This window comes from Cebus imitator, unplaced genomic scaffold (genome assembly GCF_001604975.1).
Source record: "Cebus imitator isolate Cc_AM_T3 unplaced genomic scaffold, Cebus_imitator-1.0 Scaffold648, whole genome shotgun sequence".
Classification (NCBI taxonomy): Eukaryota; Metazoa; Chordata; class Mammalia; order Primates; family Cebidae; genus Cebus; species Cebus imitator.
In genome coordinates this window covers 658,828-671,646 of record NW_016107963.1, presented here as the reverse complement: position 1 = coordinate 671,646, position 12,819 = coordinate 658,828, and the positions used below count along the sequence as shown (strand labels likewise).

Here is a 12,819-nt window from a genome sequence, read left to right as displayed (position 1 = left end):
CCTGGCTCCCTGCCTCAGAGCCTTTTTTAAGTTGGTGTTCCAGTCGCCTGTTGAAGAGGCGCCGAGGTCTGTTTGTTTTCCCCTGCGGCCACTCACTGCGCTGGCTTAAACAGCGGCAGTGAGTTTTGTGGCGTTTTTTATTTTTTATTTATTTTTTGCCCTGGAATCTACTCTCCTGGTTCTCTGCTCAGTCCCCTTTTTGAACCGGCACACGGGCAACTTCCCGTGGCTCCAATCGCCAGCCAAAAGGGCCCCCGGACCGGTGTATTTTGTACGGGAACCGCGGCTCCGGGGCGCCGACAAAGCAGCCGCGCGGGGCATAGCAGCGGTGCCGGCTGGCACAGCCGCCGCGCTGGCGACCGTGGAGCACCTCTGCCCGGGAATTTCCTAGTCTGTGGGCAATAAAAACGCGGCGTCCACTCACCCTCTGTGCTTTCACTGGGAGCTGCAATCCTGAGCTGTTCCTAAACGGCCATCTTGGATCGTCCATGTTTAATTAATTAATTAATTGATTAATTATTTTGAGACTGTGTCTCACTCTGTCACCCAGGCTGGAGTGCAGTGGCACGATCTCAGCTCACTGCAACCTCTGCCTCCCAGGTCCATGCGATTCTCCTGCCTCAGCCTCCCAAGTAGCTGGAATTACAGACACCTGCCACCACATCCAGCTAATTTTTGTGTTTTTAGTAGAGATGGGATTTCAGTATGTTGGCCAGGCTGGAATCAAACTCCTGACCTCAAGTGATCTGCCTTCCTTGGTTTCCTTGAAGTGCTGGGATTATAGGCATAAGCTACCGTTCCCGGCCATGTTTAATTTTTTATATCAAGAATGTCCTCTCATTATGTTTGTATTTTTCAAAAATTAGACTAGCTGCTGTAAGAAATGTAATTCTTCATCAACTGTAGGTAAAGTGAAAAATGGCCACGGTGTAGAGAGTGTGTGGCCCATATTAATCACTCAATTAATGTTTGTAGAATTTGTTGAATTAAAGTTATAAGCATAAACACTAATGGAAACAATTCACTTGATTTCTCAGCTTTCTCCAGCAGAACAGAGAGAAAACTCTGATGGTGTGGATCATCCAAGGGCTTAAAGATTGACAAGGCAAAAATGGCAAAGGTGTGAGGGAACTGGGGTGCTAAAGTAAGTTTACAAAATGACTAATCATATTCTCCAGAATGAGTAATGAAGCAAGTGAAGTCAAAAGATAGGCTGAGCTGGGCATGGTGGCTCATGCCTGTAATCCCAGCACTTCAGAAGGCCAAGGTGGGAGGATTGCTTGAGCCCAGGAGTTCGAGACCAGCCTGGGCAACAAAGTGGGAACCATGTGTAGAAAAATCTTTTTTGATTAGCTGGGTATGGTGGCCTATAGTCTCAGCAATTCGGAAGGCTGAGGTGGGAAGATTGCTTGAACCTAGGAGGTCAGAGCTGTAGTGAACCATGATCATGCCACTGCACCCCAGCTTGGGTGAGAGACTGAGACCCTGTCTCAAAAGAAAAAATATATATAGGATAGTGTACTTTGAAAATAGGGGGAAAAAACTAGGGAGTAGGAGTTATAGTAAGAATAAAGAGCAAATGCAATAGGAGTTGGAAAGACAGAAAATTGCAGATGGAGAAAGTAGTTCAGAGTTCAGGGTCTTCAAAGAAGAGCAATTCCAAGTGCTTCTTTATCAGGCCCCTAAGTGACTAGAAATAAAGTAGAGTGTAGGTAGACATCACTATTGTTGAAAAGATAAAGAAACTGTGATGTTAGAGAATTAGAACAGACATGGGGGAACAACAGGTCTCTTGTTCAATACTGTGAACCCATTGCCCAACCTAGTACCTATAGTAGGCATTCAATTAACATTTGTTGAAGAATAAATGAATGAATGAATGAATATTGTAGCACTTACTGCAATTACTTTTTTTTTTTGTTTTCTTCCCCTATCAAACCACAGGTTCCTTGAGTCTTGCTTATTTCTGTGTCTCTAGTGTTTGAATCAAGGTTTGAGTGAGGGAATTAATATTGAACTGCAGAAAATGATGACAAGGAAAGAGAGAGAAAAAAATTGTAAACTGGTGCTAAAATCCCTAAGGGAGGTGAACAATAAGAACTTTGATAGTAGTATTTGAGTAATTTTATCAAATGACATTGACTCAAAAGAGGGAACGATTGATAAGAAGAAAGAATGTTGGATTTGGAAGTGGCAATAGGAAAAATAATATTCCCATTTTTCTTTTCCCATCCTGGGAATTCTGGAGGAATGGGCACAGTGTTTTCTCCTTTGATGCTCCACTCCTGCTCTGTCACTTAGCCCTCCCAATTTTTTCCAAATTTACCTTACCTTGCTTCCTGTTGTCATCATGACTAGAATGCTTCAATACTCTTTTTGCCCTGTGAGGTTAACTTTGTCACTTTGGCTTTACATGCAACAGCAAAAACCTAAGTTCCTAAGTATAATTTTTCAGCAACATTACTACTTACCTCATACTTCTCCAATGGTTCCCATTTGACTGTCAAATCAAATGAAAATTGTGAAAATAAGTGAATTGCTTCCATTATGAGTTTATGCTTATAACTTTAATTCAACAAATTCTACAAACATTAAATAAAACATCAAATGAAAACTTCCAGTCTGAAATTTAAGAGTGTTCACTGCCCACCCCTCTGTAAGCTGCCCTTACTTCAGTTGCTTTGAAGTTTGCACTATGTACAAGATGCCCTACCTTTCTCAAAGCTTCTAATCAACCTTTTCAATACCTAACCAGAGCCCTCTTTATCAGAACTCCTTGAGGACTCATTTTCTCTACCTGGCTATAATCAAAACAATTCAGAAACACCTACCTGCCTTTATCTATTCCTCTCTCCTAATTACCAAACACTCATAAATGTTATATGTATATGCTTTTTTTGTGTGTCACATTCTGTATTACCCTATCAATTCTACCATATAAATTTCTCCCAAATCTATCTCTTCCTCCTTATCCTTGCTGTCACTGGCCTGGATGGTTGCAAAAGCCCTCATCAACCTTCAGGGTATCCTGCAGTAGAGCTTGAGTGTCTTTAAAATGGAAATCTAATTATGCCCCCAAAGCACACACACACAAAGATGCACACATGCGCCCACACAATGTTTGAGACATTTTATACCCTTTAAGCAAAAGTCCAAACTCATTAGCCTACAGGGCATATATAGCCCACATTTACCTCTCTAGCCTCATTCCACCACTTCTGCTGTCAAGCCTTCATGCCCCTGCATGCATACTTCCTTCTCTGAACTTAGTCGCCTACCAGAAACCCCACAACCATCTCTGTCTCCAAATTCCCTATAATCACCCTATATACCTATAAATTTATACACTTGTTAAAAAACCTTTTATTGCACAATAATCACAGATTCACAGAAGGCTGCAAAAAAATGTACAGGGAAGTCCCATGTACCCTCCTTCCAGCCTCCCCCGATGTTGACATTTTATACAATTATATTACAGCATCAAAATGAAGAAGTTGGCATTGGACATTGGTACAAGCCATAGAACTTATTTAGATTTCACCAGCTATACATGCACGTGTGTGTGTGTGTGTATGTGTGTGTGTGTGTGTGTGTGTTTGTGTAGCTCTATGCAATTTTGTCATACATGTAGCCTTGCATAACCACAACAATTAAGATACAGAAGAGTACTATCACCACAAGGCTCCCTCATGCTATGCCTTTATAGCTACACCCATCCCTAACCTCTGGCAACCAACTAATCTGTTCTCTATCTCTGTAATTATTATTTCATAAATGTAATATAAATGGACTCATGCAGCATATAATCTTTTGAGGTTGGCCTTATTGACCCAGCATAATTCCCTTGAGAGCAGTCCAGATTTTTTGCATGTATCAATAGTTTGCTCATTTTTATTAATGAGCAATATTCCAATGGCATGGATGTACTAGTTTGTTTAACCATTTATCTGTTGAAGTACATCTGGGTTGTTTCCAATGTTTGGCTATTACTAACTGAGCTGCTATGAATATCATGTACAAGTTCCTACACAAAAATCAGTCTTAAATTATCTGGAATACATTGCCCAAGAGTACAATTACTAGGTCATATGGTAAGTCTATTTTTAGTTTTGACAGGAACTGCCCAACTACTTTCCAGAGTGGCTATACCATGTTACATTCACACCAGATACGTGTGTGATCTAGTTTCTCCATACCCTTACCAGGAATCGTTGTTACCATTTTTCATTATAGCCATCTTGAGAGTTGGCTCACTGTAGTTCTCATCTTTTAGGACCTAAGTCAAGAGTTACTTCTGTAGAGCCTTTTTAAAATCCTCAGGAAAAGTTGATTATTCCCACTCTGTGCCATTTCTGACACTTCATTTATCATTATATTTTAATTATTTATTGACATAGTCTGTGTCTTTCCCTCTGTTTTCGAGCTACATGAAGCTAGGGGCTGTGTCATATTCATCTTTATTCCTGTAGCATCTGGTACAGTTACATGCTGGGCACACAGTGGATGCTCAGGAAAATGTGTGGTAAGTGAGGGAAAGAATGAATGAAGAGAACATTATTCTTGTTGCCTCTCCCTCCTTCTCCATAAGCTAGAAACCTTTTTAGAACAGACATCACGCCTTCCTCTGTGTCTCCCAGCAGCAGCTAATAGGGTGCTCTGTACGTGTAGATGCTCAATAAATGTCGTCTAAACTATTCAGTTAGCTTATCTTCCCTCTGTACCCAAAAGATAAGCATATGAAAGAGAGAATAGGCCCAAGTATCCTTGTATTAGGGATCATAAGTCATTATTTTTATAATATTCTTATAATCTCTACAATCACTCAATATTTTTCTGTGTAGATGAGAAATCTAAATAAAACAGTCCTTTGAGTCAAAGAATGCCTCTGTGGGTAAGCACTATTCAATAATTTCAATACCCTTGTTACATATGAATTTGGGAGGATGGCATTTTATGTCCCTGAATTACTTTCACATTTCAGAAGGATCTGGGGTTTTTCTGGTTTTGCTGCACTGGTATAATTTGACATGTTGACTATGAAGAGGCCATTAACCTCAACATTTTTTATCACTTTTTAACTCTGTATTTTCTCAACTCTGATGTATGTTAATTTGCACTTGTTTATATGTCCCTGTAAGAGTTATTTAGGCCCTTGAGGGCTGGTATACATTCTGTCTGGGAAGAAAATTGTAAGCCCCTTGAGAGCAGGGACTTTCTAACTCCTAGGAATGCATTCCGGACACTGTCAGTGTTCGATTAATGATAATACTGAAAGCTTAATTAAGGTCATCTGTCACATTGACGTCTTCCTTTTCATCTACAAGGCTTCTATCAAAAGAAGTAGCTAGGTTGACTAGGTAGCATTGAATGACTCTATCCAAAATTATGCTCATTGTTACACTACAATTTGTTCTTCAGTGTGCTTTCAGATTTATAATTTTAGATCAGTTGTTACAGTTCCCTTCCTTACAATACCGTGGTTACATATGCATTAGGGAGGACTACATTTCATAACCCTTTAGTTTTTTGCATAGTAAAAAGTTACCTGATAACATCTATGCTTGTAAAGCATGTACTTCTTCTCCCCAGCCACCACTGAGAACCAGTGATTAAACTCCAAGTATGGTTCTAATCTTAAATAATCAGACAGAATCCTTAATGACTATTCAGTGTATATCTTATTTTCCCAGATTTTAAAATAGACTAAATGTGTACACTATGTCCTATGGCTGTTGAAGTTAAATTAATATGAATATTTCAAGGAAATCTGAATTTTAAAATAGAAGGGCAAATGTGTTCATTCATGAGGATAGAAGTAGGGGGAAATTTTTTTTAAGTCAGGTTTATTAAGGTGTCATTTACATATAGTCTGATTCACCACTTTTAGGTGGAGAGTTTGATGAGTTTGACAGGTTGTGTTTTTTTCCCTTAACTATTTGCTAATTTCAGCTATACCTCCAACTTGCTCCACCACCATCACTACCCCTAGACCAAACTGACCTATATTTTTCTGATATATTATGTCCTTTCTATTTTCTATAGTGTACTAAAGGAAGTATACCAAGCCTTTAATCCTAAAGCAGTGGTCTTACAGCTGGGAGCTGACACAATAGCTGGGGATCCCATGTGCTCCTTTAACATGACTCCAGTGGGAATTGGCAAGTGTCTTAAGTACGTCCTTCAATGGCAATTGGCAACACTCATTTTGGGAGGAGGTGAGTACAAAGGAAGGTTACCAGGAGAATTTGTTTACCTTCCTCCACATTTTGTCTTTTGGCACTGAACTTGGGAAACTTGGCTTTCTTAGATTGGATAATACCAACCTACCTGTGGCCCAGAAGCCTGAGTCAATGAAATCTGCCACTTCCACAGTTCAGCATAAGAAAGTACTCTGACATACTTCTCAGTTTAGCATGTACATTGACTCCTTGGCACTCTAAAGTCTAAATTTCAATTCCTGAAGCAAAGATTATTTGGTTCAAGGTTACCTTGGATCTTAAGAATAGAGGATGTTAACCCCAGTAGATTTTGGTTCATCTTATCTCAGTGTAGTCTTTGGTTTTCAGTTGTAATAATCATCTTTTGGGAACATATCACTAAAATTCCAAGTCTACTCGTAAGTAGTAAACACAAATTAAATAAGCTGAATTCAAGAATGACTCTTCCCCCAAAAAGCATGGATTTGTTATAGTGAAGCAAAATTGAGAGATCTATAGTCTCTTTGGCATTCTTGCCTTTGATGTGTGCTGATTATTTGTATTACTTAGCCAAAAGAAAGGCCAGTCTATTCAACAGAAGCATTTACACGTTTGAGAAAGGAACTTGTAACAACATCTACCACCTTTAAAGATGCCTTGCTTAAAATCTTCTGCCTACTTACCTGGCACAATCTCATTGGATGAATACATTGGTATCTTAAAATAACATAATCAAGCAGATTGAGCTTAAAATGCATGTATTATAGATGAGTTAATTGTTGGTTGTTTTGTCAACCTGTTAGGGGAAATTGTGGGGAAGCCTTATTAAATGAGTGAGCATTCAATACAAGTACACAAGCCTGGTCCTTTGGCAGCCTCAAACTCTAGAAGGCTCAAAATTAAAGGTACTTATAACAGACAACCTCTTATGAAAAGCTGGCAAGAAATATATTAACTTCAACTGAAGGAAAAGATAAAGTTGATAAGTACTGTGTGACATATTACTTTCCTTGACAGCATTAAGGATGGTGATTATGATACAGGTACAGCTAAGGAGGGGGAAGAGACCATATACATCAGGTTAAAATCTGACTTTTGTTTAAGTCTATAATCTTTATATTAAAAGTCTGTTAGCATTCTCTAAAGCCTTCTTGTTTTCTCAGCCCAAAGTTTTGTCTTTTGAATATATAACTCTTCTTAGGAAATATGTGTATTCCTGAAAACGCTTGTGCATAAATGGAATTTTTGCAAATCAAATCATATTGTGTATGTACCAGAGATAGTTTACTACTTAAGCAAAACCTATGATGACCTTTTTTCAAATTATATAATCATGCCAAATAAGTCTATCTTATAAATTCAGGTTTTTCCATGTCAGGAGTATTTAAAGTAGTATCTGTACTATTTAACTGAAATTCTCAGCCCCTATTAACACATAGACAATTAGTAGAGAGGGCTACATCCCCAAGCTTCAGTGAACCTCACTGAGGCCTAAAAGGCATACTCCAAGCATCCCTGACCTTTCAAATAATAGAAAGGCTTCCAAAAAGGTTAATCATATGTCCTAGTTTATACATGTTATCCCAGTGTGATGATTAATAGTGCCTCCTTTTACTTTTAAAAGTATACCATTTTGGACAATAATTTATATGGTCACCCTACCTAAAATAGACCAGATTTTGTTTCCCTTAGGCTGCATTGAGATTAGGAAATCATTCCATTTTACCCTTATACTCTTGGAATTTATCTAAAGGCCAATGTTCTAATGCTTGCATGGCAGAGCACATCTATTCAGCACAAAAATATGCTGATTATTAGCCAGTATAATATGGCTGTTGGGTGACTGAGACAGGACCTGATGAGATGGGTCAGAGCATCCATCAATGGTCCCTTCCTCATCTCACTCTCTTTGATCTCTGCCACCAGGCCTATGTTTTGTGGTGAAAAGGAGTGCTGATATTGAAAGAAGGAAGTCTGTTTTTGTTAGCATTTTCCTTTTTTTCTTTCCTGGGCTTTTAGGGCTAGATCTGCCAATAGTTTTAAAATACAAATCACATTCAGCAGTCATTTTATAGAATTGTTACAAAATTCGTCACAGAAATCTTTCCATTAGTTAGATCACCTCAAGAGATCTGGATTCCAGAGATCTGAGTCTTGCTGATGGCTCTTGATGGAACTGAGGAGGTTGGATTCCTCAGGTACATATTTCTGGGGAGATGAGAGCCTCTTTAATCTTTGCAGACCTTGGACTTCCCAGTTTTACACTGTGCATGATCTGACTGGTCCGCCGAAGTCTGCCTACTAGGCGGTTTAAAAATATCACAAAGGGATGTTTAAGGGAAATTCTGAAATTTGAAGTTATCTTTTTAGACAGTTTATTAAAACATTTTTCTCTCTTTCCTTACCCCCTTACCTCTCCTGCTGTTTTGTGATTATTCTTTCCTAACTTCACAATTCTTGATGGAGACAGGAGGCTATAACCTTGCCAACACGGCTCGATGCTGGACATACTTGACCGGGGTCATCCTAGGGAAAACACTATCCTCTGAGATCCCAGATCATGAGGTAAGTAAGGCTCTGACAAGTCCTCTCTTCTTTAAGGGGAAGAGCTGAGTCATTCCACCTAATCAAAATCACGTCCTCACCACTCAATACCGTTTTGTTGAGAGACACTTCAATAACAATAACACACTGTCTTGGCAGAATAGTGGACTCTTGTTCCAAAATATCCAAGACCTTCTGCTTTTTTTTTTTTTCTACAAGAGATCTCAAAGGCCAACAAACTTTAATTTCTCAATTAATTACAGAGACTGTGGGAAAGGGTCACCTGTTCACACAAAGAATTCTTTGGAATATGTGCATATTTTTATCCCCTAGCCTCAAAAAGGAAGGGACTACTTTTAAAATGTGTAAGCTGAATTCTCTATTTTTTTTTAGAAGTCTTATAGGTGGTATGTGGCACATGTTCTTTGGTGGTAGTACTGATCGCTCAATTTTCTTTGACTAACATAAAATTCAAGAAACCCATAATCACTACAAACACCATTGCTGGTGTTTTTTCAGCAAATAGTGACACACAGAAGCTGGAACAGGACCAACCAAAATGTGAAACGTCATTTGAGCCCTTGCCATTTACTTTACTTTAGTCATACAAGATGAGCTTTATGTTTTCTAAAAGCTAAGATGCCTGTTCTAGTTTTCCTAAAACAAGTTGATGGAAAGCTGTCTGGGGCCTGTGGGTATGCTGATAATCCCTAATCCAAAGTCATACTTTTGTTCCTACCTATCACCTCAGTTCCCTGCAAGCAGGAAGCATGTTATCATAGATCACGATGTATAACCACAGACCTTAGACCGGATGACTTAAAATAACAAACCAGTACATGCAGCCCCATTTTCTCAAGCTATTTCCCAAGGATTAGGGATGTTGCTTTGGTTATAATGTTATGATTTCTGCCAGATACAGTAGCTATACATTTGGGAGCATGATGCTTTTTAAAGTTGCTATTATTTTTTAAAAATTAGAAACAACTTAAACCAATTTCCTTCCAATTTTCTCCTAACCTCAGGTGAGGTCTAATATGTATCTCAGAAAAACCATTCAATATGTCTAGAATACAAATAGAAGGTACACTATAATTTGAGACAATTTGCTGATATCAGGGTTAATAGAAGTCTCTTTTCTTGATTTGACTTACCTTTATTCAGTATTTGGAAGCTTAATGAAATATAAAAGGTAAGTGCTGTGAACAAATGTAATCACTGTTATTGCTGTGGGAGTATCTCAGATCGCATTGTAATTTAAAGCTCTGGGACTTTATATGTCAGAAAGAAGTTTTAAGCTGTAGAAGCCTGAACTGAGAATGAATTCTCTATTCCTAAGAAGCAAAAGCAAATCCTAAGTTTCATCTATGTTAAAAGATTGATACAATTTTAATAAAGATGAATACTGCCTCTGGTACCTGGAGAAGCTATGGGCCTGAATGGGTGTAGGCTTGGCCTTATAGATAGATGTTCTATCTTTATACTGAAATAATCTGTAAGATTAAACAAGATGTAATATATGCCAAGTGCCTAACACATAGTTCCCTGGAACCTAATAGGCACTTGAAAAATGCAAGTTCTCCGCCAGGCATAATGGCTCATGCCTGTAATCCCAACACACTGGGAGGCCGAGGCAGGCAGATCACAAGGTCAGGAGTTCGAGACCAGCCTGGCCAACCTGGTGAAACCCTGTCTCTACTAAAGATAAAAACAATAGGTGGGCATGGTGGCGCATGCCTGTGATCCCAGCTACTCGGGAGGCTGAGGCAGGAGAATCACTTGAACCTGGGAGGCAGAGGTTGCAATGAGCTGAGATTGCACTGCCTGAGTGACAGGGCAAAACTCTGTCCCAAAAAAAAAAAATGCAAGTTCCTCCTTCCCCTTTGCATGCTGCTCACTTCTTATAACCAGACATTTATGACTATGTCATTCATAAATTTGTCCAAACCCTTTGTGAATCCCTTCTGTCATATCCTTCTGGTTTAAGAGATGTGAGTCATGCAAGAAGGAACAAAGAATAAAATTGAAATGACAGTCTTCCAGGTACAATAAGATAACATTTTAATGAAAATTGCCAAAAATAGACTACACAGTATGAAGGCATATAAGTTCTGTGGCACAATACAGTTGCACACAAATATCCTTGTGGTCCTCTGAAATCCGATCAACAAATGGTAGATCAAAAAATATTTGCTAAGCACCCATTGTGTGCCAGGCACCATGCTAAAAGTCTTAGGAAATGCAAAGAGAAAACTTCATCACTTACCTTAAGCAGCTAGGAAAGGAGGGTGGTGTCTGTGCTGGGGAGATATGCAAATGCACAGATAGTTATAATACAAAGCAGAAAAAGAATAAGACAATAGGAATAGTGACTGTGGAGATGTGCATCAAATATAAAGGGGATACAAAAGAGTACACAAAATACCTTGCCCTCCACAAGCTGAAAATATAATCAAGAAATCTAGTAGGTGAAAAGGTCAAGATAATGCAGTGGTCAGTTGCCGCTAGGCTGACCTCCCACTGTCTTTGCTCTCAGTCTTGGGCTTCAGTTCTTCCATGTCCTAGGGTAATAATCCTCCTCCTCCACATGCCCATTCCCCACTTCTCTATTATCTTCCTAGGTCCAGCTTCAAGCCCTGTGCCCTTCAAAAACCCTTACCTAAATACTCCAAGCCCCTTTGAGCTCTTCCTTTACATTCATACATTCCTTGATTAATTTAACAATTATTTGTTGGGCCCCTACTATTTGCCAGGCCCTATTGAGACCTGTATTCAGAGATATAAAGACTAATGAGATAATCCCAGTGCCCTCCAAAATCTCACCATCTAATAAAGATGACAGAACAATGTGCTCAAATCCAGGACAGATGAGGACCATGGGGATGTATTTCAACAAGACTTTGAACTGAATCTTAGATGTTGATTGGGAGTTCACTAGGTGAAGAAGGAGAAAAAGGCATTCTAAGCAGAGGGAACAAAAATCAGGAAGGGCCTGGTGCCTCATGGGGCCAGTGAGAAATTTGCTATGTGTAGAATACAGGGCTTCTGAGAGAGAGTAGGAAGGATTAAGGCTTGAATGGAAGTTAGGGCCAGATTATGAAGAGCCCTGAATGCTGCACTAAAGAGCTTTTTTCTATGCAAACAAATGAGCTTTAACTTTTAAAAAGCTCACTTGGTAGAGTGTGGAAGATAAATTGCAAAGAGGAGAGACTTGAGAAAGGCAGACCTGTTAAGAGGTTCAAATATATACCTACAACACTTACAGTCTGTGCCATTCATTTGGTCATCAGTATTTTGGTTGTCTGCACCATATCCCCCACCCAAGTGCTTAGCTGAGTGTTAAGTACCCACCACCTAGTTGAATGAATGAGTGTTTGAATATGTGTCTCAGTACTCACATTGGGAAACTTCTATTTTTTTAAGATGAAAGAATTGGAAGCATAATCTAGCCTTTCTCTAGGAACCCTTAGTAGCGACTTTCTACCCTTTGCAAGAAGTACCAGGTATCCCAGCTATAGGAAACAGATGTATTCATGGGAGAGCATTATATTACCAATGCAGGGAAGGGAGTTAGGAAGGCAGAACCCCAGCACAATTAGAAATGATAAGGGTGAAACTTCAAGCATAGCCCTCATGAAATATAAAACCAGTGATACCATAAAGACAGTGATACCATAAGGCCAGTGATGGCATAAAGCCAGTGATGAAGAAGTTTGTTTCAGCCCAAGCACTGGGGAGCCAGGTTGCCAGCTAAGCAGTCCCACCTGGGAAAGCTAAGAATGGAGCTTGTATGTATGATTGGCCCAGGTATCTCTACCATAAGGAAGGCCCTAAGGTGTCATGGTACCATGAAAAGACCAGTACATAGCAAATTTGGCATAATCACCTGGATTATTATATATAAAAACGTTCTATAGTCCAGTAATACTATTTATTTTTTTTTCCCCATTTATTTATTTTATTGCATTTTAGGTTTTGGGGTACATGTGAAGAACATGCAAAATTGTTGCATAGGTACACACGTGGCAGTGTGATTTGCTGCCTTCCTCCCCATCACCTACATCTGGCATTTCTCCCC

At 39.3% G+C, this 12,819-nt stretch overlaps 1 protein-coding gene across 10 annotated transcripts in view; it reads left to right on the top strand.

Annotated features, from left to right (window-relative positions):
* HDAC8 (histone deacetylase 8) overlaps positions 1 to 12,819 on the top strand; it is a 278,811-nt gene that overhangs the window by 123,209 nt on the left and 142,783 nt on the right. For 5 of the 10 annotated variants that reach the window (XM_017517803.2, XM_017517802.2, XM_017517801.2 and 2 more), the window contains exons 8-9: positions 6,043 to 6,215; positions 8,668 to 8,762. The exons of the other annotated variants lie outside the window; for them this stretch is intronic. In XM_017517803.2, the coding sequence (XP_017373292.1) occupies positions 6,043 to 6,215; positions 8,668 to 8,762 (268 nt within the window). The remainder of the gene's footprint in view (positions 1 to 6,042; positions 6,216 to 8,667; positions 8,763 to 12,819) is intronic. 10 annotated transcript variants of the gene reach the window in all.